Here is a 26,478-nt window from a genome sequence, read left to right on the forward strand (position 1 = left end):
TCTTACCCTTTACTGAGACAACTGAAAGATACAGAATAGGCTGATTTGGTAAGAAATTGAAGTTAAAATTAGTAAATTCTAGTACTCGTGAAAATATTCAGGGTATTTATGATTGTGCTAATTAATAACATATATTTAATTCAATGGAGTATTTATGGCAAAAATCACTGTTTTAAGAATTGTTATGCCATCAGACAAGCTTTAAAAACTATTAGCAATGGCAATTATTTAAAAACTATAAATTCTAAGGCCTAGTTCTCCCAGATTTTGGACTCATCTATTCTATATAATAAAAGGCTAATATGCAAATTGTTCCCTTGGGAGTTCAACCAGCAGACTGAGATTTTGATTGCTCACTATGAGGTGCGCTGACCACAAGAGGGCAGGGTGGAGCATGGTAGGTAACTAGCGGTGGAGGTGGGTGCTGAGGGAGCAGGGGGAGGAGGAGGTGGGAAAGCTGGGAGGCTGGGAAGTGGGTACCACGTGGTGGTGGTATGTGGGTGTCGAGGGAAGGAGGAGGTAGGGAGGTGGGGAACCTGATTGGCCCTGATTGCCAGCCAGGCCTAGGGACCCTATCATGTACGGATTTTGTGCACTGGGCCTCTAGTTTAATTATAAACTGGATTTTTCTGTTTTCTTACGATTTGTAATCATTATCATTTGGGCATAGTCCTACTACTCTTCATTTCAATCCAGTGCATAACTATGCTTTTATATGTCTTTTGTTTTTGTTTGAAAATCTTATTCTGGTTATGTACAAGAAGGAGTGTCTGCAGGTTTTAATTGTGAAGATAGATTTATTATTTATTTAGACCTCACTGTGATAATTTTTGAAGCTAAGATACATTTAATGGTGGTTATAATAGATGTTTGCGTATATATCCAATTAACAGAAATAAATATGTGTTACTAAAGCTCTTTATGCCTAATAGAATTGTTTTGTTGTAGGATTAAGATGGATTATTGCAGAGGTCTATGATTTTATTTCTCTGCTAGGCAAAAGATTGATCAGAAACATTTACTGATGTTGTATGTTTTAAATTTTTATTAGAAATTATATATTATTTAATACATAATATAGAAACTATTATACATTAACCATCATTGCAAGTTGTTTTTTCTAGGCATTTTTAATGTAATAAGCAATAAAATATATAGCACAAGTGATATATTCCGTTTTTATTACATTTAAGTTGTAAAATATATGCTTGAATTATTCTTTATAAGAGCCTGATAAGCAGTGTTGTTTAATTGGTAACAGTGATTATTTGCTGTTAGTTTGGCTTTGTTTACATATTTGCCTTTAAATGATATTTTAATTAGATTAATGTATATACTGTCATTATTTACATAATATAAATATGTGAAAAATTGCACATTAAATGTTTTATAGAAATAGAATAAAATTTAACTTTTGGGTCTTAATAACATATGGTAATTGAGTGATAATTCCTTTATATAACGATATGATTTGCCTAAAGTTACTTATCAGTGTATCTTTTTACTACCTGTTTTTTCTCTTTTTAGAACTATTAGGTTGAATCATATGAATTGACCTACAAAACTCGCCAAATCCTTGTGATGACATTTAATCACTTGCCTAATTCTGTATATTTTGTTAATCTTTTTCTATAAAAAGCTGTTCTTCTCTCACTATAGTATATTCTGCATATCAAAAATAAAGACATTGATTTATGCATTGGTTATTCAACAAAACTTTGTAATTGCAGAATATTCTCTTACCATTTATTTTTAAAATGTAAAGTCTAATCTTTCATAAAGATTAAAAACTCAATTATTTAAGTATTTATAGAATTTATGTTAGTGTATCTGATTTCATAAGCACAGACTTAGGTTTCAGGTTGGGAGGCAAACAATAGATGTTTCTCTCTCACATCGATGTTTCTCTGCCTCTCTCTCCATTCTCCATTTCTCTCTCTCTCTCTCTTAAAAAATTCAATAAACATTCTCAGGTGAGGATCAAAAAAAAAAAAAAATATATATATATATATATATATATATATATATATATATATACACACACACACACACACACACACACACACACACACGCGCGCACACACACACATATAGTGAGAGAGAGAGAGAGAGAGAGAGAGAGAGAGAGAGAGAGAGAGAGAGAGAGACTGGTTCTAAGGCATATATATTTTAACTTTGTTTTTTTAAAAAAAATTTATTTTAATTGGATGGAGGAATCCCTTTTAGGTATTATGCTTTAATTATTTCCAGTCAGGGGTTATTAAAGTGCTCAGCATGACTTGGGCTCTAGTTACAATTGCCTATTCTTGCCCTGGCTCACTTGGTTGAGCATCATTCCATGCACCAAGAGGTCATAGATTCAATTCCAGGTCAGAGCACATACCCAGGTTGTGGGTTTCTTCTCCAGGCGGGGTGTGTGCAGGTGGCAGTTAACTTTTTGTTTTTTATTCCCTTTCTCTCTCTCTCTCTTTCTCTCCCTCTTCCTTTTTCTCTCTCAAATCAATAAAAATATATTTCAAAAAGTGTACCCATAACAATTAGTCAAGAAATGTAGTACTTAAAAAACACACAAAAACACACAATTACCTGTTCTCAGATCCCATCCCAGAATTACTGAATCAGAAACTAAGGACTCAGCAAACTATTTAAACAAGCCCACCAGGTGATGCTGTTGGTGCTGAAGTGTGAGAACCACTGCTCTAGGGATTTTCTACATCAGCATCAAATGGGTCTAATGAAGTAGAATTTCTGCATGAGAGTCCAGTATACAGATTTGAGTCACAGCACTGTACCATGCTAGGATTGTTAGTCTTGTTTTGTACTCATGAGGAACAGGAACTTAAAAAAAAAATTTAGTGTTCCAACTGCCATATGTACGTTTTGTTTTTCTTCTGGACTTTTGCTTGTTACCTTTTTAGATATTAACAGTTTAATAATATGTTAATAATTATGCTCATTAGTAATTGGCTTTTATCTATGTTGAAATTTCTTAACTTCAGGGATATATTATGTTAAATATTTTTACTTGATTTGCTTATCTTATCTTCTTTACCAAACTTGTGTTAACTGTTTCAAAGTGCATCAAAATTTTAGGACCACACTTGTGACAACCAACACAAAATTCTCTGTATCTTTGTGTCCGTTGTGTTCTGCTTGTTCATTTTGTTTCAAGATTGAGTTGCTAGATATGTATTTAATGCCATTTTATTGTTCCTATTTTTTATCTTTTTTCTTTCTTATTTATTTTTAATTCATCACAGAGAGAAGAAGGGAGAGGGAGGGAGAGAGATGGAAACATCAATGATGAAAGAGAATCATTAATTGGCTTCCTTCTGCATGCCCCCTACTGGTGATTGTACCCACAACCTGGGCATATGCCCTGACTGGGAATCAAAACCATGATCTTCTGGTTCATAGGTTCATGCTCAACCTCTGAGCCACACCAGCCAGTGATCTCTTTTCTTCTTAAATAAAACCTTTTAACATATATATAAAAGCATAATATATATAAAAGCATAAAAACCTTTTAACATATATATATAAAAGCATAATATGCAAAGTGTTCCCTTGGGAGTTTGACCGACCCAAATTTGATTGCTCACTTTAATGTGCGCTGACCACCAGGGGGTGGCACAGAACGAAGGAAGGCCCCAGCCAGGAGGGACCCTACCTGTGTACGAATTTTGTGCACTGAACCTCTAGTTTCATATAATATTGGTTTGGTGCTACTGGACTCCTTTAGCTTTTTCTTGAAGAGATTTATCTGTCCTCTGATTCTAAATGATAGCTTTGCAGGGTCAAGTAATCTTGGTTGTAGGTCATTGCTTTTTATCACTTTGAATTTTTCTTGTCACTCCTTTCTTGCCTACAATGTTTCTATTGAGAAAACAACTGACAGTCTTATGGGAGCTCCCTGGTAGGTAACTAACTGCATTTCTCTTGTTGCTCTTAAGATTCTCTCTTTATCTTTAATCTTTTGCATTTTAATTATAATGTATCTTGGTGTGGGTCTTTTAAGGTTCATCTTGTTTGAAACTATCTGTGCTTCCTGGACTTGTATATTTTTCTTTCACCAAGTTAGGGAAGTTTTATGTCATTATTTTTTCAAATAAGTTTTCAATTTCTTGCTCTCTCTCTTCTCCTCTGGCATCCCCATGATGCAAATATTGGTACACAGAGGCTCCTTAAACTATCCTCATTATTTTATTTATTTATTTATTTATTTATTTATTTATTGCCATTCTCATTGGGTATTTTTTTCTTCCTTATATTCCCATTTGCTGATTGAATCTCAGCATCATCTGCTCTACTGTTGATTCCCTATAAATTAGTCTTTATTTTAATTAGTATAGCCTTCATTTCTAACTGGTTCTTTTTTTTATGCTGTTGAGGCCCTCACTAAGTTCCTTGAGCATCCTTATAACCAGTGTTTTGAACTCTGCATCTAGTAGATTGCTTATCTCAATTTTGTTTAATTATTTTTCTGGAGTTTTGTTCTATTGTTTAATTTGGGCCATGTTTCTTTGTCTCCTCATTGTGGCAGTCTCCCTGTGTTTGTTTCTATGTATTAAGTAGAGCTGCTACATCTCCCAGGCTTGATAGCTTGGACTAATGCAATATAGTAGATGTCCTGTAGGGTCCAGAGGCACAGCCTCTTGATCATCCCAGCTGAGCATTTGTGGTGGGCTCCCCATGTGGACTGTACACCCTCCTATTGTAGTTAAGTCTTTTTTTAATTTTTTTTTATTTTATTGATTTTTTACAGAGAGGAAGGGAGAGGAATAGAGAGCTAGAAACGTCGATGAGAGAGAAACGTCAACCAGCTGCCTCTTGCACACCCCCTATCAGGGATGTGCCCGCAACCAATGTACATGCCCTTGACTGGAATCGAACCTGGGACCTTTCAGTCTGCAGACCGACGCTCTACTACTGAGCCAAACTGGTTTTGGCTGTAGTTAAGTCTTGATTGCTGTTGGCATGTCAAAGGGAAAGATTTATCCAGGCCAATCAAGGACTGGCTTTGACCTCCAACCTCCTTGGAGGTTCAGCTGTGCAGTGGCCCACTACACAGAGCAGGACTTACTTCATCAGGGCTCTGATACCCGCTGAGTCTGCCTATGTGTGTTGCTTATGGAGGTGGTTGGGTGGTGGTGCTTTGACGTGATTTGTAACTGTCAACTGGGTGCACTGGCTCTGGAGCCTTCTCAATGGTACAGGCCAAGGTCAACCATTGCCTGTGTTCTGCCAAGAGCCACCAGGCATAAGCTACAAAGTGACCTGCAGATGCCTGTTTCTTGTGTTTGAAGGAGCCTAGGTAAGGCCAACCTGTGAACCAGGTAAGGCCAGCTGCTTCTAGTTCCAGGCTTGTGGCCACTTAGCTAGAGGTATAGGGCTTGCTGAGACCAGATGCTGCTCATTTGGAGAGATTTTAGTTAAATCTGAAGCATGAGCCAAGACAGGCCATTCCAATGGGAAAGCCAGTGGAAACAGCTTGGGTGGGCCCGACAGTTGGGTGAGAAGGGTTTCAGGGAATCAACAGTGTGCTGCAAACCCTGTGAGCCCAGTTGATGGAGTCTCAGATATAGCTCTAAAAGGGAGGGCTCATCAAAGGAATAATGCCTTCTGTCAGCACTTCTGTCTAGGAGAAAGCTGTCCCTCCAGCTCTCAATCGGATCCCAAACAATTCAGTGTCTCTGGTGCCTTTCAAGCTGCTGTCCTTGTGCTGAAGCTCAGAGAAAGTGACTCTGTGTGCTGGCCTTTTAAGAGGAGCTGCCTGGGACTGCAGCAGCCCATACTCTCATTCAGCCTTTACCCGGCTGGTTTTCACAGCTAGAACTTACAGGGACTTACTTCCAGGGACTGGGATCCTGAGCTTGAGGAGCCTGGTGTGGGACTGGGACCCCATGCTCCTCAGGGGGACCTCCACAGCCAAGGCATCACTCCTGATTTTTATCCACCGAACCTGGGTGTGGGGCCACCCCCTGGTGAGCCTCTGCCTCTTGTACCAGTCTCAATGTGGCTTCTTTAATTTCTTAGTTGTAGAACTTTCATTCAGCCAGATTCAAATGGCTCTGAAAGAGGGTTGTTCTATTTTTTAATTGTAATTTTGATGCGGTTGTGGGAGGATGTGAGTACTGTATTTACCTACACTGCCATCATGGTTCTCCTCATTCACTACATTTCAAAAAGAGCTCAATTTAAATAACTTTAGACTAAAAAGAATTGATACTTGTATTACTGGGAAATAATACAGGGTGGGCAAAAGTAGGTTTACAGTTATTCATGTGCAAAATAATACAGTAATAAATAATACAAGTTTAAACTGTTTTGTATACTCACAACTATAAACCTACTTTTGCCCCATTTGTTATTGGATTAGTGTATTTCTTGTAATAATCATAGAATATGTTTGTTAATCTTGTGTGTGTGTGTTTTTTTTTCAAATAGAACTGGTACTGCTTGTATTTTTATATCTAAAGACATAATGAAATATATTTTTGTACCTATTTATAAATATTTATAAAGGGTATTTTGGTATTTTAATTTGACATTTGTCAAATTTTATAAAAGGACAGTAGTTTTGTTTAGTTCCATTGTTAGAAAAAGTAATTATAGCTGAAGATCTGTAGAGAGTTATGAAGAAAATTGCTTAAATTAAAAATGTTTTCTATTATATACTGTCAATTTTCTTTTCAAATAGTTCCTAACTGTCAAATTCAGAGTGTTTTGAAATTTGTAAGCATATTGCTAAAACTTAAGGAAGCTGCAGTTCTGTTCTATATAAAAAAAAAAAAAGAACTGAAAACTTAAGGTATAATTTAAAGTTTCTTTTCAAGCTTATGTTAATGGGGAAAAGCAGTTTTTAAATTTTATTGAAATTAATTTGGCTGTCCATTTTTTAAATTGAATACTAAAAAGTGGAAATAATGGTGATCTATGTGACTATGTATTTGTGTATGTATGTGTATGTACATAGTGGATCTTCAGAAAGAAATTATTTTATGAGAGATGACTACTGTTCCATAAATGCTACTGGGTTTAGATTCCCCTCTTCAGCATCAATCTGAAGCTCAGTTTATCCTTGTTTTTGATTTTGTGTATGTGGTTAAAGAAATTATAAATTTAGATGTAATGTTTTTAGAAATTAAATACGTCTGTATTAAGATCATACTAAAATTTTTGTGTGTTTTTTTGTTTTGGCCGTCTTGTTTCCTTAACTTCTATGATAGAATGTAGTTAAGTCATAACACTTACCTTAGTTTTGCAGTAAGACTGATATGGATATTAAATCTTCAAGATCCTATTTAAATTTAATCCTGAATTTAAAAATTAGTTGATATTTGGTATTGTAGAATGAAAGATAATTGTTTTTAATGATCATGTAGATTACTAAATTTGAATATATATAATGTTAAAAATATTTGTAAGGTAAAATATTTTATTCTGTTTGGGCTTTCTAATTGTTTACTTGAGACGGTTAGTAGCTATCTGGTAATTTCATAAGTATAGAAAACAGAATTTGTACTGTATAAACTATAAGATATTAAAAGTTGTGTATGGAATAGTAAATAGGTTATGGTTGGAGGTGGGAGGGTTAATGTGGGGGAATTGGGAGAGAAGTATAATGTCTAAAACAATAAAGAATAAATTTCCATGCTTTTTAGTTTGACTTAATTTTTTTCATTGTAGTGTTTTCATTTTGTGAGCTTGTCTATGCACATACAAAATGTTTCTCCTCAGGCCCCCTTGTATTTGCTGGTCCTATTTTTATGAACCATCGAGAACAGGCTCTAGCCAGACTCAGATCCCAGCCAGCACAGCTAAAGCATAAACGGGACAAGCACAAAGGTATTTGGTCTTCCTTGTCACTAGGTGGGACACTTTCCCAATTTCTTCCACTCATTTGAGCTTCACCTCTGGGAAAATGTACAAACCTAATTCTTCCACTTTGCTTCTCTCATTACTATATATAGCCTGAGGAGAAAGAACATGCTGGAAGTTGTACTGTTTGTTGATGACTATCAATCTTATTTCTTTTTTTGTTGTTAATTTTAAGTCATTTTATGGTATATCTTTTTCTTTTCCATTTCTTTTCAATTTTCATATAATTAATAAAGGAATGTGGGAAAAGTAATTATTGCTTTCTATTTTTATCCTTTGTTATCTCTTCTTAATTGATTGCCATCTGGCATTTTACTTGTTTAAAATGCTGTTTATTTGCTTTAGAATTAACAAAACTATTCAATTCATTTATCATTTATAAAGTAATAATGAGTTGACTGAGATTGCACTTTTCCATTGTTTTAATATTAAATTTTATGTTTTAATATACAACACCCCTGAGTTACTTGGCAGTGGAGGGTAAAGTAGTGATAGGTGTAAGCAAACAGTTATGTAAACCTACTGTAACTCTCAGAAAATGACAGAAGTCTAAAAAAGTTGGTGAGGAACTAGGAAACTGTTTATGCACAATTCTTTGAGGTATCAGAGTTATGTGTTAATTAAAAATATTTCTAAAACAAGCTTATTTACTTTTAAATCACAGATCATAGGTCAACTAAGATTATGAAAGAATTGAATGTAGATAATTTATAAATTGATATATAAATTTTGCCTTGAATCCTAGCATATGAACCAGGGGTTCTTTGACTAGTGAAACTTACACTTGCTATTTTCTTAAATACCACCAAATAGAATAGAAAGTTTTAAAATCACACATTCTATATAGTCAAATTTATCTAATGTGTCTGCCTTCAAATTTTGGGGGGTTTGCAAAACTGTTATAGACTAATTTTATTTTTAAACTTTCACATAAAATATAATCAACTTTATTTTTATTTATCTCACTTTGTCAGTTTGCCACTCAAAGCAAAAACTAAAGAGACAAAACCCGTTTTTAGTATAAAAAACAAGTAGAGCAATCCGTAAGATGCATTCTGCAGAATTAAAAATTGAGAGTATTTTAAATCCAATGTTATTAATCAGAGGAAGATTTGTGAATGCTTTATTTACTGAGTGCTGAAACAATACCATAAATATTTAAATATAAAGAATGATATTTGGGGCATGCTATGTAAAAATATTTTAGTATTTGCCAGAATCTCTGATCTTACATTTTCAACTATGCCACTTGTAGAACAGATATTCTCAGTGTCTCTCCTTCTGCCCCTAATTACATAAAAGCGAAGTTTTTCCAATGCTTTACCTGAGGTTAAATATTGGCAATACATAAAACACTTTAAAACCTTTTCAGCTCCATGTTTCAGCTCCTTGTGGACAAATATCTTTAATTTCTAAAAAATTAAAATGAAATGCCAAATGAAGACTAAAGTCACAAATTTAAAACACATTTTACAGTGTCACATTGATTAGCTATAGAAATTACTCAACAATAGCTAGCCCTCCATCTTTTCTGCCACAGGATTATTTTATAACAAGACTCTTTGTATATTCGTAGCAACCTTTTTGAAAGGACTTATTTTATAATATGGTAGAGGGACAGTTTTCTAAAATCAGGTTTTATAGTTTCATTGGGTGAAACAATTTATCTCTTTACTACCAAAATTTAAAGTAATGGTGCTCTATTTTATATAAAGAATATTAACCCTTTCTAATTAAATCCCTCTCTCTTTTCCCCTATAGCATTCACTATTAGTAACTGGCATTTAATTATCTCACTATTCACTGCTTTTTACTCCTAATACATATACTTACTGTCTTTTAAACAATTTTATTGATTTACTTTAAAATTTTTTATTTTTAGAGAGTGAGAGAAAGAGATAGACAAACATCGATTTCTTGTTCCACTTATTTACCCATTCCTTGGTTGATTCTTGTATGTGCCCTAGCCAGGGATTGAACCTGCAATTTTGGCATATTGGGATGATGCTTTAACCAACTAAGCTACCCTGCTAGGGCATAGTCAATCTTTTAATAATATTTTTCTACATTTTCTTTCTCTTCCCCCCCCCCCCCCCATTCTTTCTCAACTCTATTTTTATCCAGTGAAAAATTCACTATATATATTGCTGTGTTCTGTTTTACATTCAATTATGTTGATGGTAAAATTTTCTAGATTATGATTTTTTGTGTGGGGGTGGTGTGGAGGGTAAGCACTGTGGATTTATTGTTAACAGGAGTGAGTTCTAAGATGGAATGTTGGAGAGCTTCTGGCTGATTGGAGAGAATTCAGAGGTCACGGAATCCATCCTAAGCAGGCAAATTTAGATTAGAGGCATAATAGAGTATTTAAGGCTGAATCAATAAGTATAATATATATATATATATATATATATATATAGTCCATGTAATATATAGTAAGTTATTTTTTTAAATATATTTTATTGATTTTTTACAGAGAGGAAGAGAGTGGGATAGTTAGAAATATTGATGAGAGAGAATCATCGATCAGCTGCCTCCTGCACACCCCCCACCGGGGATGTGCCCGCAACCACAGTACATGCCCTTGACCGGAATCAAACCTGGGACCTTTCAGTCCGCAGGCCGACGCTCTATCCACTGAGTCAAACCGGTTTCGGCTATAGTAAGTTATTTTTTAAATGTAACCATAGACTATATTTTGAAGAGATATCTAGGTTTTTTTTTGTTTGTTTGTTTGTTTTTGTTTTTGTTTTTGTTTTTTTTTTAATAGCAGTTTAGTGCCTTGCATATAAAAGCATATTAACATAGTATTTTAGTTAGGAACATCTGAATTGTTTTGGAGTTAGTCTTGAAAGGTTTTAGTTTTAATTCTAAATTTTCCATGTACTAGGACTGTGTGGCCATTCATAAATTATTAATTTTTTTTGGCTTTAGTTTTCTTATTTTAAAAATAAAAATGATAATTTCTGACTATGTGGATATGAATATTAAGATATAAATGATGATGTATATAAACACATGTATATATTCCTCCCGTATATATTATAGAAATCCTCCATGAATACTTTAATTCTTTAAATTGAATTTTTTGCTTTCTCTTTTATTATTATTCTAAAGTTACAAAATTTGAGATTTGTTAAATACATTATTAGTTTATTTTTACAAAAAAAAAGTTTAAAGTGTAAGCCAGTTGGTGGTAGTAAAACGCATGAACCTTATTTTTTATCAGGCTCTAAAATTGTCCTACTATTTGTAAGCCTTAGTTTTTCCCAACTGCAAAATGCAATAACAGTACCTATGTCATCAGATTATTGTATTGATTAAAGGAAGCAACAGTAGTGAATATTGATTGAGCACTTTTTGTACATTATTTTACTTAATCTTCATAAGAGCCTTGTGAGGTCGTGTACCATTATTGCTATTTAATAGATGGGAAAGCTAAGTAAGACTTACAAAATACAGACATCATACAACTTGTAAATAGGAGAGCTAGAATTCTAATCCAGGTCTCTTAGGCTCTAGTGCCCCAAAGCACTTATCCACTGTGCTATTTAAGTTTCAGTGTGTAGCACAGAGCCAAGTGGTTAGTAAATTGCACTTGCTACTGCTTTACTCTTTTATTTGGTGATTTTGCTTAAAGTACTCACTGTGTTCTATGATACATTTTGTGATATACATGACCAAAGAGTACAGATTTAAATAAAAATTAAAATAAGTTGGAGTCATTTAGATACTGAATCTTTCTTTATGTGTGTATACAAATGTGCATGAACTCTATATATACATATACATATCTTTACAATATTTTAGATACATCTGTCAAAACTTTATAGCTATAATTTCAATATCATATAATGTATATATGAACCACTTACATTAGGGAAAATATAGATACTCTTATACCTAAATGGCCACTTATAAGAATATTAAGAACAATGATTTTTCATACAAATGTGAGATTAATTTTACTGCTGCTTATTAACACATTACTGAATAATGAACTTGAGCAGAATTAATCTCCCTGAGTTTCACTTGGAATTTATACTAAATTTTTGCCTACATATTAGGCACATTTTAAAATAAACTTTAATAAATTTCTAAGTTATTAGAATTGTATTGGATTTAATTGACATCAAATACAGATATCTTTTTAATTCTGCCACTGCTGCTGAAATGATCAAAAGCCTCATCCTTATTTTTTTTTCTTTTAACCAACTATAATAATATTGTAACCAGCTATAATAATTGAGAATTTATATAGATATAGCTTTGTTTAGATGAACTTGAATGTTTCTTGTATTTTTACCTTTAAATACTAGCTGAAACTCTTTTAATTACTGTGGTTTTAATCAGTAAATTACTAGGCTTTTTTTCCTCCTTCCCTGATGCTATGTCTCTATTGTGGGATTTGCATCTATATTTAATCTCTGACTTAAGGAAGAGGGTAAATTGCTAAATTCAGAGGTAAAAGATTGTACTGGGCCTTAATCCATTCATATAAAGTGGAATGACATTTGTAATATTGAATTTAGTTAAATTTGGTAACATCGTATGAACACTGTTTTCTATGTTAAATCAGATTTGGTTTTAGTAATTAGATATTTTTAACAATGGAGATGAAGCTGTGAAATTTCTATACATCTTTCATCTTCTCTAAATAGTCTTTGGAAGCTGCTTATTTCTTTTATATAGGCCTTTGTTTATGTTTAACCATTCCACTGTCTTTCCAAGTTGAGGAATCTTTGAACTAAGGGTATATTTTGTTTTGGGTAGAGTGAAACTAATGTAATTTTTTTTTGTAGCCCATCCAATCTTGTCAAACCCACATTAGATAATTTAGCAGAAGTGGAATCGTATTCTTTATCCTATTAAAGTAAAACCTCTCACTAATTCAGAATTTATTATACTACAGATGCAGTATTTGTGATCTTTTTTGAGTAAAAATTCAAAGTAATTTCTTCCTCTGAATTTTCAGGGTCATACTTATAAGGGGAAACCTGTCTAAAATCACTAGCTTTTCAAACCAAGGGCTCAAGAAATGAAGGATTCCTTCAACGTGCCTTCAACCTCTGTGTCGAGCAATTAATTCTTGTATGTTAAAGGACTTTTATGTTTATAGTACATTTTTATGTAACATAGGCCTATTTTGAATTATAATGTAGGTAACCACTTTTCATTTATTGTAGCATTTAGTTTACAGTCTGTACTGCTTCCAGGTAATAAAGTTGAATTTTCTCTTAAAGGTTCTATGATTGATACCTTTTCAGTAAATCATATAGGCCAAACCTTTCTATGTTATTCCGAATTAGTGAGGTTTTACTGTCCTAGTGTTATAAGGAGTGGAAAGCTTTTCAGAATGATAGTCATTTTTCTTATAGAAAGGAAAGTCGTAAGTTATGTAAGCCAAGTTGGTCTGACCTGAATATTATTAATGTGAGAAATAGTAGATAAAAAAAGAAAGGCTAACATGAACGTGATTTGATGTTATTCTGTTTAGCTTTCTAAAATGGGCAATGAAAATGTAGAATTAAAAATATGTGTCTGTAGATCCACATGTACACCTGCATGTTATATAGATTTGTTTAGAGTTGCTATGCCACAGTAGAGTGGCTTAGGTTGACATTATTCCAAGGAATAAATTCCTTATACAAATGTACAAGGAATTTAAATCTTGGTGATACAGAGGTCACGTTTTAGTGATGAGTAGTTTTAGATTAGGAAAAATAGATTATCTCCCTTTCTTATACATTCTAAATAAAAATATTTATATTCTGGAGTGTGGTTTTTTTTTTTTTAACTTTATAGTTAGAATGCCAGAATATTTAAAATCAAATGTAGAAATCTGGGAAGGTGTAAAGCAAGTTTAAGGGAGGAAATTATAAGAAGGGAGGAGGAAAAAGAAATGAAAGCAGAAGGTTTTGGCTGAGAGTAGTTATTGGTTGGGGTCAAAAGATAGAACGGGAAAGGAATGAACTAATTAGTGTTCATACATTTTTAAAAGTTTAATTGAGCTTAGCAATACTGATAAATAGGGTAACCTTTCTAAGATTGGGAAATCTGTTATTTTTTAGTCAACTTGGAATTTTTTTAATGGCTAGAACTAACAGTATCACTAAGTATAAAATAATTGTTAAATGACATTGCATGAAGTTATTTTTTGTGCAAACTAAATTTTTCCATACAAATTATTTATAATTTTATTTTTATAACATAAATTTATATTACATAACTGATTAGCTTAATAGGTTTTATTCATAATTAGATTTCTGTTTTTATTGATTTAGCAGTATTTGCAAGCAGAAATGTATAGTACTATTTTCTTTTCAAAATTGCTTCTTTGCAGGTAGATTCTTAATCTATCACTTCTAACAATTGCAGATTCTTCTTGCTTGTTCCTTTTAACATTTTTCTCTTGTTCTTTATAGTAAACTGATTAAAAATTTTATTTTGAAGATGAATAATGGCTTACTTACAAATTATAACACTTACAGATGGAAGTGGAGAACGAGGAGAAAAGGATGCAAGCAAAATCACAACATATCCTCCAGGGTCTGTGCGATTTGATTGTGAGCTCCGGGCAGTACAAGTCAGCTGTGGATTTCACCATTCAGGTAGCAGCTGGAACTTTAGGGTATAACTGCATTTTTACAATTGTGCTAAATCAGTTATTTGTTTAGTATAGACTAATGAAGTCTGTTAATTTGTGTTAAAATCTGTAGTGTGGCAATACCTCTCAAATATTTAAAAAAAAAAAAAAAAAGCTTTGTATTTATTACAGAATTCCTTTTAAAAACTAGGGCATGATGAAATAAGTACTTGTCTTGAGATGTAACTTTTTTTTTTTTTTTTTTTTGATTTTGTACAGAGAGGAAGGGAGAGAGACAGAGAGCTAGAAACATCGATGAGAGAGAGACATCGATCAGCTGCCTCCTGCACACCCCCACACCGGGGATATGCCCGCAACCAAGGTACATGCCCTTGACCGGAATCGAACCCGGGACCTTTCAGTCCCCAAGCCGACGCTCTATCCATTGAGCCAAACCGGTTTCGGCGAGATCTAACTTTTATTCTGTCTTCTGATGAACTTACATTATAATTCTATTTAGAAAATTTCTGAAAATGAAATAATCCCTGAAATTTTTTTAGACTCTAGAATTCTTAATTTTTATAATCAGGTCACTTATTTTGTTACTGTTTAATGAGAAATGCAATTTCCTTATTTTTTTTAAATGTTAAAAGTAATTAAATGCTTAGTAAATTATTGCATTTAGGTTAGATAGCTTAGGTTGTACTATTCAACCTTTATAAAAAGGAAAAATGTTAAATTTTTTTTTGATGCCAAATATATTTCCTCATTCAATAAGGCATTGGCAGTTATTGAAGTTCTGACAGTTTATTGATGTTTTACATAATTATGCAGAGTTCAAATCTGTGTGTATGTACTTATATAATTATCCTAGATGTGAGAGAAAAATATTTTATATGTAGTTACTATTACAAACTTTACAGTTGACCCAAACCAATGTTTATTCTTATTAAATGACGTTTATTTAAATTTAACAGTATTTATTATGAAAAACACTGCACTATAAAAATCTGACCTAAAATTATACTTTTCATTAAATATAAACTTATGCTTCAATTGCTTATTTTAATGGCCCTATAAATTTTAAGTAGCGAAAATTGCACTACTTTTACTATAGTGTGATAGAAATATAAAATGTACATAATGAAATAATAAAGCTCTTCCTTTCGGTTTCAGTGGTTTTAATGGAAAATGGAGATGTCTATACATTTGGATATGGACAGCATGGGCAGCTAGGACATGGAGATGTCAATTCCAGGTACTCTGACTCAGCGGTTGCCAACTGGTGGTCTGCAGACCACTAGTGGTCCGTGAGGTCTGATAGTTTGGCGATTGCTGCTCTGACATATTGTTTGAAGATACTGTGTGTATTTGTTTTTTTTTCTTTTCCTTTTCTCCTTTTTTTGTCTAAATATATATTTCTATATTTAAAATAGTATTTATACCACAGTTTTAAAGAGTGTGGCCCGTAAAAATTACAGGTGATTCTTGATTTTATGGTTGAGTGATTTTTGTGGGGATAGATTAGTACAATAGTTTCAATAGAAAAAGTTATTTACATTTCACACATTTTAAATATAAGTGATTATGATTATCACAAAAATCCTATATTTTTAATAATTATTTTTTTAAAGATTGCTCGTGGCAATGAAAAAGACAGTGAATATCTCCAGATTGCATTTTTAAAATTAGTAGTAGATTCATTTATATTCCTTGATGTTGGCCCAGAATTAAAAAGAAGATATTGAAGCTTTTGAATATTTTTTTAAGTAAAACATAATGATCTCTCAGAGAAACTGTATCCCAGTTTTCTAATCCACTCATCTGCTGATGGGCATTTAGGCTGTTAACAAATCTTAGCTATGGTGAATTATGCTGCTATGAACATAGGGGTGCATATATCCTTTCTGATTGGTGTTTCTAGCTTATTGGAATATATTCCTAGAAGAGGGATCCCAGGGTCAGATGGGAGTTCCATTTTTAGTTTTTTGAGGAAACTCCATACTGTTCTCCACAGTGGCTGAACCAGTCTGCATTCCAACCAGCAGTGCAAAAGGGTTCCTTTTTCTCCAGACCCTCTCCAACACTTGTTATTTGTTGATTTGTTGATGATAGCCATTCTGACAGGTGTGAGATGATACCACAATGTTGTTTTGATTTGCATCTCTTGGATAATTAGTGACTTTGAGCATGTTTTCATATGTCGCTTGGCCTTCCTTCTGTCTTTTTTAGAAAAGTATCTATTTAGGTCCATTGCCCTTTTTTTTTTTTATTTGATTCTTTATCTTCCTTTTGTTAATTTGTATGAGTTCCCTGAAAATGTTGGAGATTAAACCCTTATCGGAGATAACATTGGCAAATAATTCCTCCCATGCAGTGGGCTTTCTTGTTGTTTTATTGATGGTTTCTTTTGCTGTGAAAAAGCTTTTTATTTTGATGTAGTCCCATTTGCTTATTTTCTTCGTAGTTTCCATTGCCCTAGGAACTGTGTTTTTAAAAATATTGCTAGGACACATGTCTACTATTTTGCTGCCTATGGAGTCTTGTAGGATTTTTATGGTTGCCCATCTTACATTCAAGTCCTTAACCAATTTTGAGTTTGCTTTTGTGTGTGGTGTAAGTTGGTGATCTAGTTTCATTTTTTGGCATGTATCTGTCCAAATTTCCCAGCACCATTTTTAAAGCGACTGTTTGACTCCATTGTATGCTCCTGCCTTCTTTTTCAAATATTAATTGAGCATAATGGCTTACGTTGATTTCTGGGTTCTCTATTGTCTTCCATTGGTCTATGCATCTGTTATTGTGCCAGTACCAGGCCTTTTTGAGAACTGTGGCTTGGTAATATAGCCTGATATCTGGTAATGTGACCCCTCCAACTTTGCTCTTCTTTCTCAGGATTGCTGTGGCAATTCGGAGTCTTTTTATTCCAGATGAATTTGTGGAGTGTTTGTTCTAGATCTTTGAAATATGCCGTTGGTATTTTAATGGGGATTGCATTGAATCTGTAAATTGCTTTGGGTAGTATGGGCATTTTAATGATGTTGATTCTACCAATCCATGAAGATGGTATGTTTTTTCAGTTGTTTATGTCTTCCTCTATCTCTATCTCTCTCTCTCTCTCTTTTTTTTTTTTTTTTTTTTTTTTTTTAATGTTCTGTAGTTTTCTGAGTACAGGTCTTTTACGTCCTTAGTTAAGTTTATTCCTAGGTATCTTAATTTTTTTGGTGCAATGGTAAATGAGATTTTTTGTTTGTTTCTCTTTCTGTGAGTTTATTATTGGTGTATAAAAAGACCATAGATTTCTGGGTGTTAATTTTGTATCCTGCTACATTGCCAAATTCATTTATTAGGTCTAGTAGTTTTTTGATGGATGGAGTCTTTGGGATTTTCTGTGTATAGTATCATGTCATCTGCAAATAAGGATAGTTTTACTTCTTCATTTCCAATTTGGAAGCATTTTATTTCTTCTTGTTGTTTGATTGCTATGGCTAGTACTTGCAGTACTGTATGGAATAGAAATAGTGAAAGTGGGCATCCTTGTCTTATTCCTGTTCTTAGGGGAAATGAGTTTAGTTTTTGCCCATTAAGTATGATGTTGGCTGTAGGTTTGTTATATAAGCTTTTATTATATTGATGTATGATCCCTCTATTCCCACTTTGCTGCGAGTTTTTATCAGGAAAGGGTGTTGGATTTTGTCAAATGCTTTTTCTGCATCAATTGATAAGATTATGTCATTTTTGTCTCTCAGTTTGTTTATATGATATTTCACATTTATTGATTTACAGATTTTGTACCATCCTTGCATGCCTGGAATAAACCCCACTTAGTCATGTTGTATGATCATTTTAATGTAATGCTGAATCCGATTTGCTAGAATTTTGTTAAGGATTTAGCATCTATGTTCATCAAGGATACTGGTCTATAGTTTTCTTTTTTGGTGTCTTTATCTGGTTTTGGTATTAGGGTAATACTGGCTTCATAGAAAGAGCTTGGAAGTGTGCCTTTCTCTTGAAATTCTTGGTGTAGTCTGAAGAGGATAGTTTTTAGTTCTTCTTTGAATGCTTGGTAGAACTCCCCTATAAAGTCATCCAGACCAGGGCTTTTATTTGCTGGAAGAGTTTTAATTGCTGTTTCAATTTCTTTGGTAGTTATTGGCCTATTCAAGTTTTTTGGTTCTTCTTGACTGAGTTTTGGGAGCTTGTATTTTTCTAAGAATATGTCCATTTCATCTAGGTTGTCCATTGTATGGGTCATTTTCAAAGATAAACCACATATTGGGACACAGGCAAACTCTCTTCAAATTCAAGAAGATAGAAATCATATCAAGCATCTTCTCAGATCACAATGGCAAAAAACTAGAAATCAATTACAATAAAAACATTTAAAAAATCAAACACCTGGAGGCTAAATAGCATGCTATTAAAGAATGATTGGGTTACCAAAGAGATCAAAGAAGAAATAAAAGACATCATGGCAACAAATGACAATGATAACACAGCAATCCAAAATCTATGGGACACAGTGAAAGCATTTGTCTTGAGAGGGAAGTTCATAGTTCTACTGACCTATGTAAAAAAAACAAGAAAAAATGGTAATAAATTATCTAACCTTACAACTCAAAGGAGTTAGAGAGCAATAAAAAAAAGCCCAGTGTAAGCAGAAGGAAGGAAATAATAAAGATCAGAGCGGAGATTAAGGACAGAGACAAAAAAACATCATAATGCAAAAAATCAACAAAAGCAAGAGCTTGTTCTTTGAAAGGATAAACAAGATTGATGAACCTCTAGCCAGGCTCACTAAGAAGCAAAGAGAAAGGACCCAAATAAAATCAGAAATGCAGGAGGTGAAGTAACAACCGATCCCACAGAAATACCAACAATTATAAAAAAAAATACTGTGAACAACTCTGTTCCAAGATCCGTGACTCTTAATCGTGGCTGCACACTAAATTTACTTGGGTGACTTCAGAAATACCATGTACATGTTCTACAGCTAGAATTTCTAAGAGGTTTGTGTTGGGGGTGAGGGTTGGTATTAGAGGCAGCTAGTGCAGTCCTATATAGAATGGCAGCATCTGTCTTTTAAAAACTCCAGATACTAATGCTTGTCCTGTCTGTCCTTAAGAGGATGGGGTCAGGTTCATTTGCAATGAATGCCTGTCTGTCCTTAAGAGATTTGGGTCAGGTTCATTTGCACATAAAATAAGGATGAAATAGAATGTCCTCAGTTACTTTGATGAATGTTGTTGCTAATAAGAAGGGATGATTGAGGTATAATTGAGTTGAACTTCTTACTAAAAGGACCAGAGCAACATACATTTGTCAAGAGGTTTGTAAGATTATCACAATCTTAATGACAAATACTGTGCTTGTAAAGAGCAAAAGGTCTTTGGCAAAATTACTTTTATCAAATGTCACAAGATGTGACATGGATATTGGACACTGCATATGACCCAATATGAATGGCTTGCAGGTTGAGCAATTACTTTCACAGGTGTTACGGGCAGCATATATTTTGCTTCACCTTTGAATGGCTTCGCTGATAATGTAGATACTGAGTCAGGGCTTATAGTTTGTGTGGAAGAGAATTTAGCAAATTTTAGTTCTGTTTCTCACTGAAGACTCAAAACAGAACAAGAGGGTTTATTATTATGACATCAGTGTTGCTGCTGTTAGTTAGCTGGTGATTATTTTGTGAGTCATGATATAAACTGGGAAAGGTGCATTATAGTTAGACATGATGGAGCATCAATCATGTGTGCAACAAGGAGGGCAATTCTCCACAGATCTGTACTTGGTTGTCATTCTATAGAAAATTGGTAAATCATTATTATATTTCATGGTCTTGACTTCTTGGAAGGGAAATTGTGAAAATCATGAATATAATCAAATCACAGACCTCTGGTAACTGAAATATGAAGAATGAACAGCATAAGCCAAGATCCTGCCATACCATATTGAGGTATAATGGCTATTGAAAAGGAAGGTGCTTGTGTTAGCTTTTAATATCAAGAGGTTACCCAAAAACTTGACCTCATAGTCTTGATTATACCAGTGAGTACCACTCCTTGATTAGCAATGACTTGTTCAGGTGATAATACAATCTTCTAAGTATGTTAAATATCCTGAATATGATAGCTTTTGGTGTTGAAAATAAAATATTAGGATCTGTTAAGAAAATTAAATTCTAGTGAGATTTGCTATAACTGCCCAAAGTTGTTCTTTTCTAATGTGTAAATGTCCACTTCTATTTCCATTGATTGAGTTGTAACTGTAAGGTTGAATATATGTGCTGTGTGGAGAGTTACGATGGATAGCCCAGTGAAATAATGCCTTCACACTGTGCTTGGTGGATTAAGCAATTATTCAAAACCATTTCTGCTGTAAGCATTCTAGTTACTCTCTTTGTCTAGATGTATTAGGATTTGGAAGGCAGGAGTAAAGAGCTGGGTTATTAATTCAGGAAGAAATTGATTCACTTTTATGGAGGAGCAATCCCAGGAGACAAAGTCCCTATAGCATACATATTAACTACCACAAAGCAAAACATTTATAGACAGTTGAAATAGTGTATAGTTGGTGAGTCTTTTTTTAAGTTTCCAGTAATCAAGTGCTTTTAACTGGAATTTATTGTATAGCACACATTGATAATGTGTGATTAATGTCAGATAAATATTGCAGTGTGCATGATGATAAAGATAGATATGTATTATTCATATTCTCTTTATTTAATGTATTGACTTGCCAAAATTACTGAGCTCAGTCTCTAGTTTGGGTCCTGATTCTGTCACTTGTTATCTATCGATATATAACCTTGGCCAAGTTATATGACTTTCCTATGTCTCATTTGCTTTCTCTATTAAATGGGAGTAAGTATATTTGCCTCAGAAGGTTGTTGTGAGAATTCAGTGAGATGATTCATGTTATTTACTTAGCACAGAGCATAGCCCATGGTAAGTGCTCAATAAATGTTAGCTGTTATTATTGTCTTAAAGTGAATGTAAGAAAAGCTTATGATGGCTTTTATACATTCACTCATGACTTGACTCTACCAACCTACTTTTTTGCTTATTTTGTCCAGTATGCTTCTAAATTTCTGAATTCCAAATTCTTTCACCATTTTCAATAAATTTAAACCTGGATGTTGGGAAATAGACTATATAGTTGAGATGTTTTCTCCTTTTCCAATAGAATTTTGCTATTTTTTAAATGTTTCTGAGTTTTATCTTTTTCTTGCTATACTGTGCTCCTTCTGCATTAATATTCTTTACCAGTGGTTCTCAACCTTTGTGACGCCACGACCTTTTAATACAGTTCCTCATTTTGTGGTGACCCCCAACCATAAAATTATTTTTGTTGCTACTTCATAACTGTAATTTTGCTACTGTTAATGAATCATAATGTAAATATCTGTATTTTTCGATCATCTTAGGTGACCCACAGGTTGAGAACCACTGCTGTAGAGCCTAAGACCATCGGAGAATACAGATATTTACATTATGATCCATAACAGTAGAAAATTATAGTTATGAAGTAGCAATGAAAATAATTTTATGGTTGGGGGTTACCACAATATGAGAAACGGTATTAAAGGGTCATGGCATTACAAGGTTGAAGACCACTATTATACCATCATTGTGTCTGGAACAATTTAGACAAGGTTCAAATTTTTGCTTCATCTCTTACTAACTATATGACTATAATTTACTAAGCCTTAGTTTAAATAACGATTGTTGAGGAATTAATATGGTATATGTAAAGTGCCTGACATGCACCTACACATACACAAAACACACACACACACACACACACACACACACACACACACACATCCGCACGCAGGATTTTTCTCTTCTGCTCTTCCTATGTTTTCCATATCAACACTAATAAAAGAGAAACATGCAAATTATTGTCATTCCACTATGCTACCAGCCAGTCAGTGAGTATGCAAATTAACCTGAAAATATGGCAGCAGCCTCCCCTCATGCCGCCTTCCCCCTGATCTCAGGCCAAAATACAGCACTTGCGGCTACAGCCCAGGGGAAGCCACCTGCCCACTATCTCTTTTGGCTGCAGCCGGCCTGGGCACCTATGGCTGACCAGAGGGAGGGAAGCCCACATCCCTGGTGCCTGTGGTCGGCTGGAGGAGGGAATCTTCGGTCTCAGATGTGGGGCCGAGGCAGAGGTAGTTAGTAAGGTCAATCAAGTTAGCAGAGGAGCAGTTAGGGACAATCAGGCTGGCAGGCAGGAGAAGTTAGGGGCAATCAGGCAGGCAGGCAGGCAGGCAGGCGAGTGGTTAGGAGCCAGCAGTACTAGTTGTGGATTGTGAGAGGGATGTCCAACTGCCAGTTATCCCCTGAGGGGTCCCAGATTGGAGAGGGTGCAGGCTGGGCTGAGTGATACCCTTCCCACTCTCCCTCTCCCCCGTAAACTAATTTTGTGCACCGGGCTACTAGTAATTTAATACATGGGCTCACTAGCATCAGGGAAAGAGATCAAAGACTAGGTATTAGAAGACCTGCCACCAACTCTTGAAAAAATCTTTTTAAGTTCTTCAGATCTACTCATATAGTTATTTTAGCAATCAATGACATATTTTATGTAGAATTGTGAAGGGATAATTATTTATTTGCCAAACTCTCCATATCTGAGTTGAGAACTATTTTGTCTTTCACTTATGTTCTTAGCTGTATTACTCCATTATAAAATAAAATAAAATAAAACAAAATAAAATAAAATAAAATAAAATAACCACTAGTGCTCTTTTGAGGCATGGCCATCCTGCTCTTCTTCCCTTTTATTACCTATCAGCCCTTCAGTCATTGTCTTTCATTCATTTAAAATTTAGTGTCTGCCTCAGTGTTTTCTCAGTCTGAGTTTTGTCACACTCATGAGTTACTTCAATATCTATGTGAATGACATCATACAATATAATTATATGAAACCCTTATATCTTGTAAACTTTACTTCCACATTCATTATGGTTATTCCCAGCACCCATTCTGAATCTGGCACATCTCAAACTTTGAATTCTTTAAGTTTACACAACCATAATCTGATCACAATTTCTCCTTCTTCTACTTAGCTTTACTTAACTTTAGTTGGCCATTGACATTATCAGTACTCATCTCTATTGCCCTCTGCTTTTTTACTCTTTCTTTTTTTAGGTAAAAGTTTCATTTTACCTAAGTTAGAGATTATTTATTCTCTTCACGTATACTCTTAGCAGTATCCTCAATTCCCTTACCCTCCTGGTCTTGATGCTAAAGCATGGCAAAACTTTAGGCATGAATCAATCTGTCTGTATTTTTCATGTCTTACTTAGGTTTCAGAAAAAAATATACACATGTATAGTTTGTCATATGGTTTCCAGATCCAATTAATTTCACTATGATGGGCAGTAATCCTCCTGTTTTGTAGTTTTAGACTATTTGGTTTAAGATCTTTTGAGAATTTGATGAAAGATATGTGCTTTCTTTTCAGAATAAATAGATACAAGAACATATACACAGAAATTGACTTACAGATTTAGGAGATTCACATATCTCCTGAAGCTCATTAAAAGAATTCCCAGAAGCCCTTTGGATCAGGTTTAAAAACTTCTTATCTCGGTACTTTATTTGTTCCATTCAGCATCGTACCTTTTCTGTAATCTTCAGATTCTCTGCTTCCTTTTTCATCTCAGCACATGACCTCTATTAGAACAAAAATAAATACTGTTAGGTGGGAAATTCTTTAGCCCACCAACTTTACAAACACACTTGCATCCATACTACTACTTTGCTGCTTTTAATGTAATATTTATGAAGCCTATCTATATCTTTTCCTTAGAGATCAAGTTCTGTTTCTCGTCTCCTCTCTGACCTGTTTAGTTAGCCTCATTATTTTTACTCTTTTAAACTTCAACTCTCCATCATTTTAAAGGACCAAAGTCTTTCCTTCAACTTCATTTTCCCTTTAGTTGTTGGTTTTTTCTTTTTCTCTTTCCTGCTGAGATGCCTCAAGGGATTTTACATATTCTCTGACCCCACTGTTAGCATCTCATCTGCTACAGTGTTGTGCCTACTCCTACCAGAGACTTTCTTCTTGCTAAAAAGTTGAGTGGTCAGTTGATGTCTCTCTAAAGCACTTAGCATGTAGATTATTTCCCCCTTCTTGAAACCTTCTTTTCCAATAACTCCCTTCCTTTTTCAGAATTCATTATTCCTCATTGGTATGTCCTAGATTTCTACTAGTTTTTCTTTCTCTGTCCATACTGATAGTGTTAGAAGAGATTCAGAATGAAAACCAGGATTTCTTCTTTTCTCTTTTTAATCATCTTCATTCATTTTTATAGTTTAAAAATGTTACCACCGTGTACCTTGTTGAATAAGCAAAAATCCTTCCTGGCCTCATATCAATCATTTGCCAAGTCCAATCAGTTATTATTATTTTTACATAGCTGTCAAGTTCATTGTTTTCAATTTACTCTGTTCCTAGTTTGTGCCTCGATCTTAACTCACCCATTTATTGTGAATTTTTTTAAACTAGGTTTCCACCTGTTAATCTTGCCTCTTTCCATTCATTTTTCATTGCATACTGAAAAACTATTAAAAATATTTTAAAGTATCATAATAACATTGTCTCAAAATTGAGCCCTTCTGTTATGTATGGATTATTTCTATAATAGATGATCATTCTAATTACAGATAATGATTACTAAAAATGGTTAATAAATGGTAAATAGAGTGATACAAGAACGGATCTAAGGATGCTATTTATCATAATTGTTATCATTTATTATGTTAACTCTGTGCCAAGCACTTGACATATTGTTCATAAGAACCTTATTGTTCATAAGAACCTTATGGATTATTATTATCTTCTGTGCTATAACAGAGAAAAATGAGATGCAGAAAGGATGAGTAACTTGTTCAAAGTCATGGTCATGTTGGTGTTACTTGTTGGAGCCAGGATTTACACCCAAATCTCTAAGCTTAAGCTTTTAGCAACTGCTGCATAGCCTCTCAGGATACTGCATTCTGATTCATTAACTACTATATAAAAATCTTAAGTTATAGCCCAGTGAAGAAAAATAGAGAACAGGACATAAAATCAGTTGTTTTTTATAGTTCCTGAATTGAATTCCTGTTAAATTATTGCATGATTATATCATCCAATAAATACTTATAGAGATCTCCAACAATGCTATTCACTGATAAAGATTAAAGAAATTTTCTTCTATAACAAAAGTAGCACCAGTCTTTCAGAACAATTAAAAATTGTGTCTATAATTAGGATAATAAATTCAGGAAATCTTTTGAATAATCTCCTTAAAATAATTATGCCATTTTCATCTTTGTATCCTGAGCACTTAGAATGGAGACAGTAACATAGCACTTAAATAAGTTTTTACTGAATATTTATATTAGTGCCTATTATCTCTTTTCCTTATGCATTGCTTGTTTATTATTTCAGTTGGGTCTTTTAAGATATTGACTTAATTTTTTTTTTAACCTAGGGGATGTCCCACTCTTGTTCAAGCATTGCCAGGTCCTAGCACACAAGTTACTGCAGGCAGCAACCATACGGCAGTACTTTTAATGGATGGACAGGTCTTCACATTTGGAAGTTTTTCTGTAAGGAATTTTAAAGCATTGATAATATTCATTGTATCATTGTCTTACAATTTGTCTACATGAGCCTATTTTTTTTTTCAGTGAAATTCTTATAATTATTGCATATGCGTATTTCCTGTCTCTGCCCTTAAAACACACAAAACTTGAATGACATTACTTTGAAATAATTTGGTTTTCTAGTTTAGCATTAGAATTTATTGAATTTAATAAAAAGCTGTGTTATAATTAGAATGTTTATTCCAGGTCAAAGTCCTTTAAGCTTTCAGTAGAGCTAATTCTATCATTTGAAAACTAATTTCTCATCTAATTTGTAAAAGATTCATTTTTCTTTAACATATAGAATTCTATCTTAGAACTTTTTAAAAGTCTAGTTTTCTTATTAGATTTGTTTAA

At 33.7% G+C, this 26,478-nt stretch overlaps 1 protein-coding gene across 22 annotated transcripts in view; it reads left to right on the forward strand.

The window, feature by feature from the left end:
* The window catches only part of MYCBP2 (MYC binding protein 2), a 254,681-nt gene that overhangs the window by 74,774 nt on the left and 153,429 nt on the right, over positions 1 to 26,478 (forward strand). For 21 of the 22 annotated variants that reach the window (XM_084877082.1, XM_084877098.1, XM_084877099.1 and 18 more), the window contains exons 18-21: positions 7,741 to 7,848; positions 14,373 to 14,492; positions 15,644 to 15,725; positions 25,968 to 26,085. In XM_084877082.1, coding sequence (XP_084733208.1) covers positions 7,741 to 7,848; positions 14,373 to 14,492; positions 15,644 to 15,725; positions 25,968 to 26,085 — 428 coding nt within the window. The remainder of the gene's footprint in view (positions 1 to 7,740; positions 7,849 to 14,372; positions 14,493 to 15,643; positions 15,726 to 25,967; positions 26,086 to 26,478) is intronic. The other variant, XM_084877084.1, reaches the window with a different exon arrangement.

Source organism: Pipistrellus hanaki (assembly GCF_964339955.1).
Source record: "Pipistrellus hanaki genome assembly, chromosome: 3".
In the NCBI taxonomy this organism is placed as follows: domain Eukaryota; kingdom Metazoa; phylum Chordata; class Mammalia; order Chiroptera; family Vespertilionidae; genus Pipistrellus; species Pipistrellus hanaki.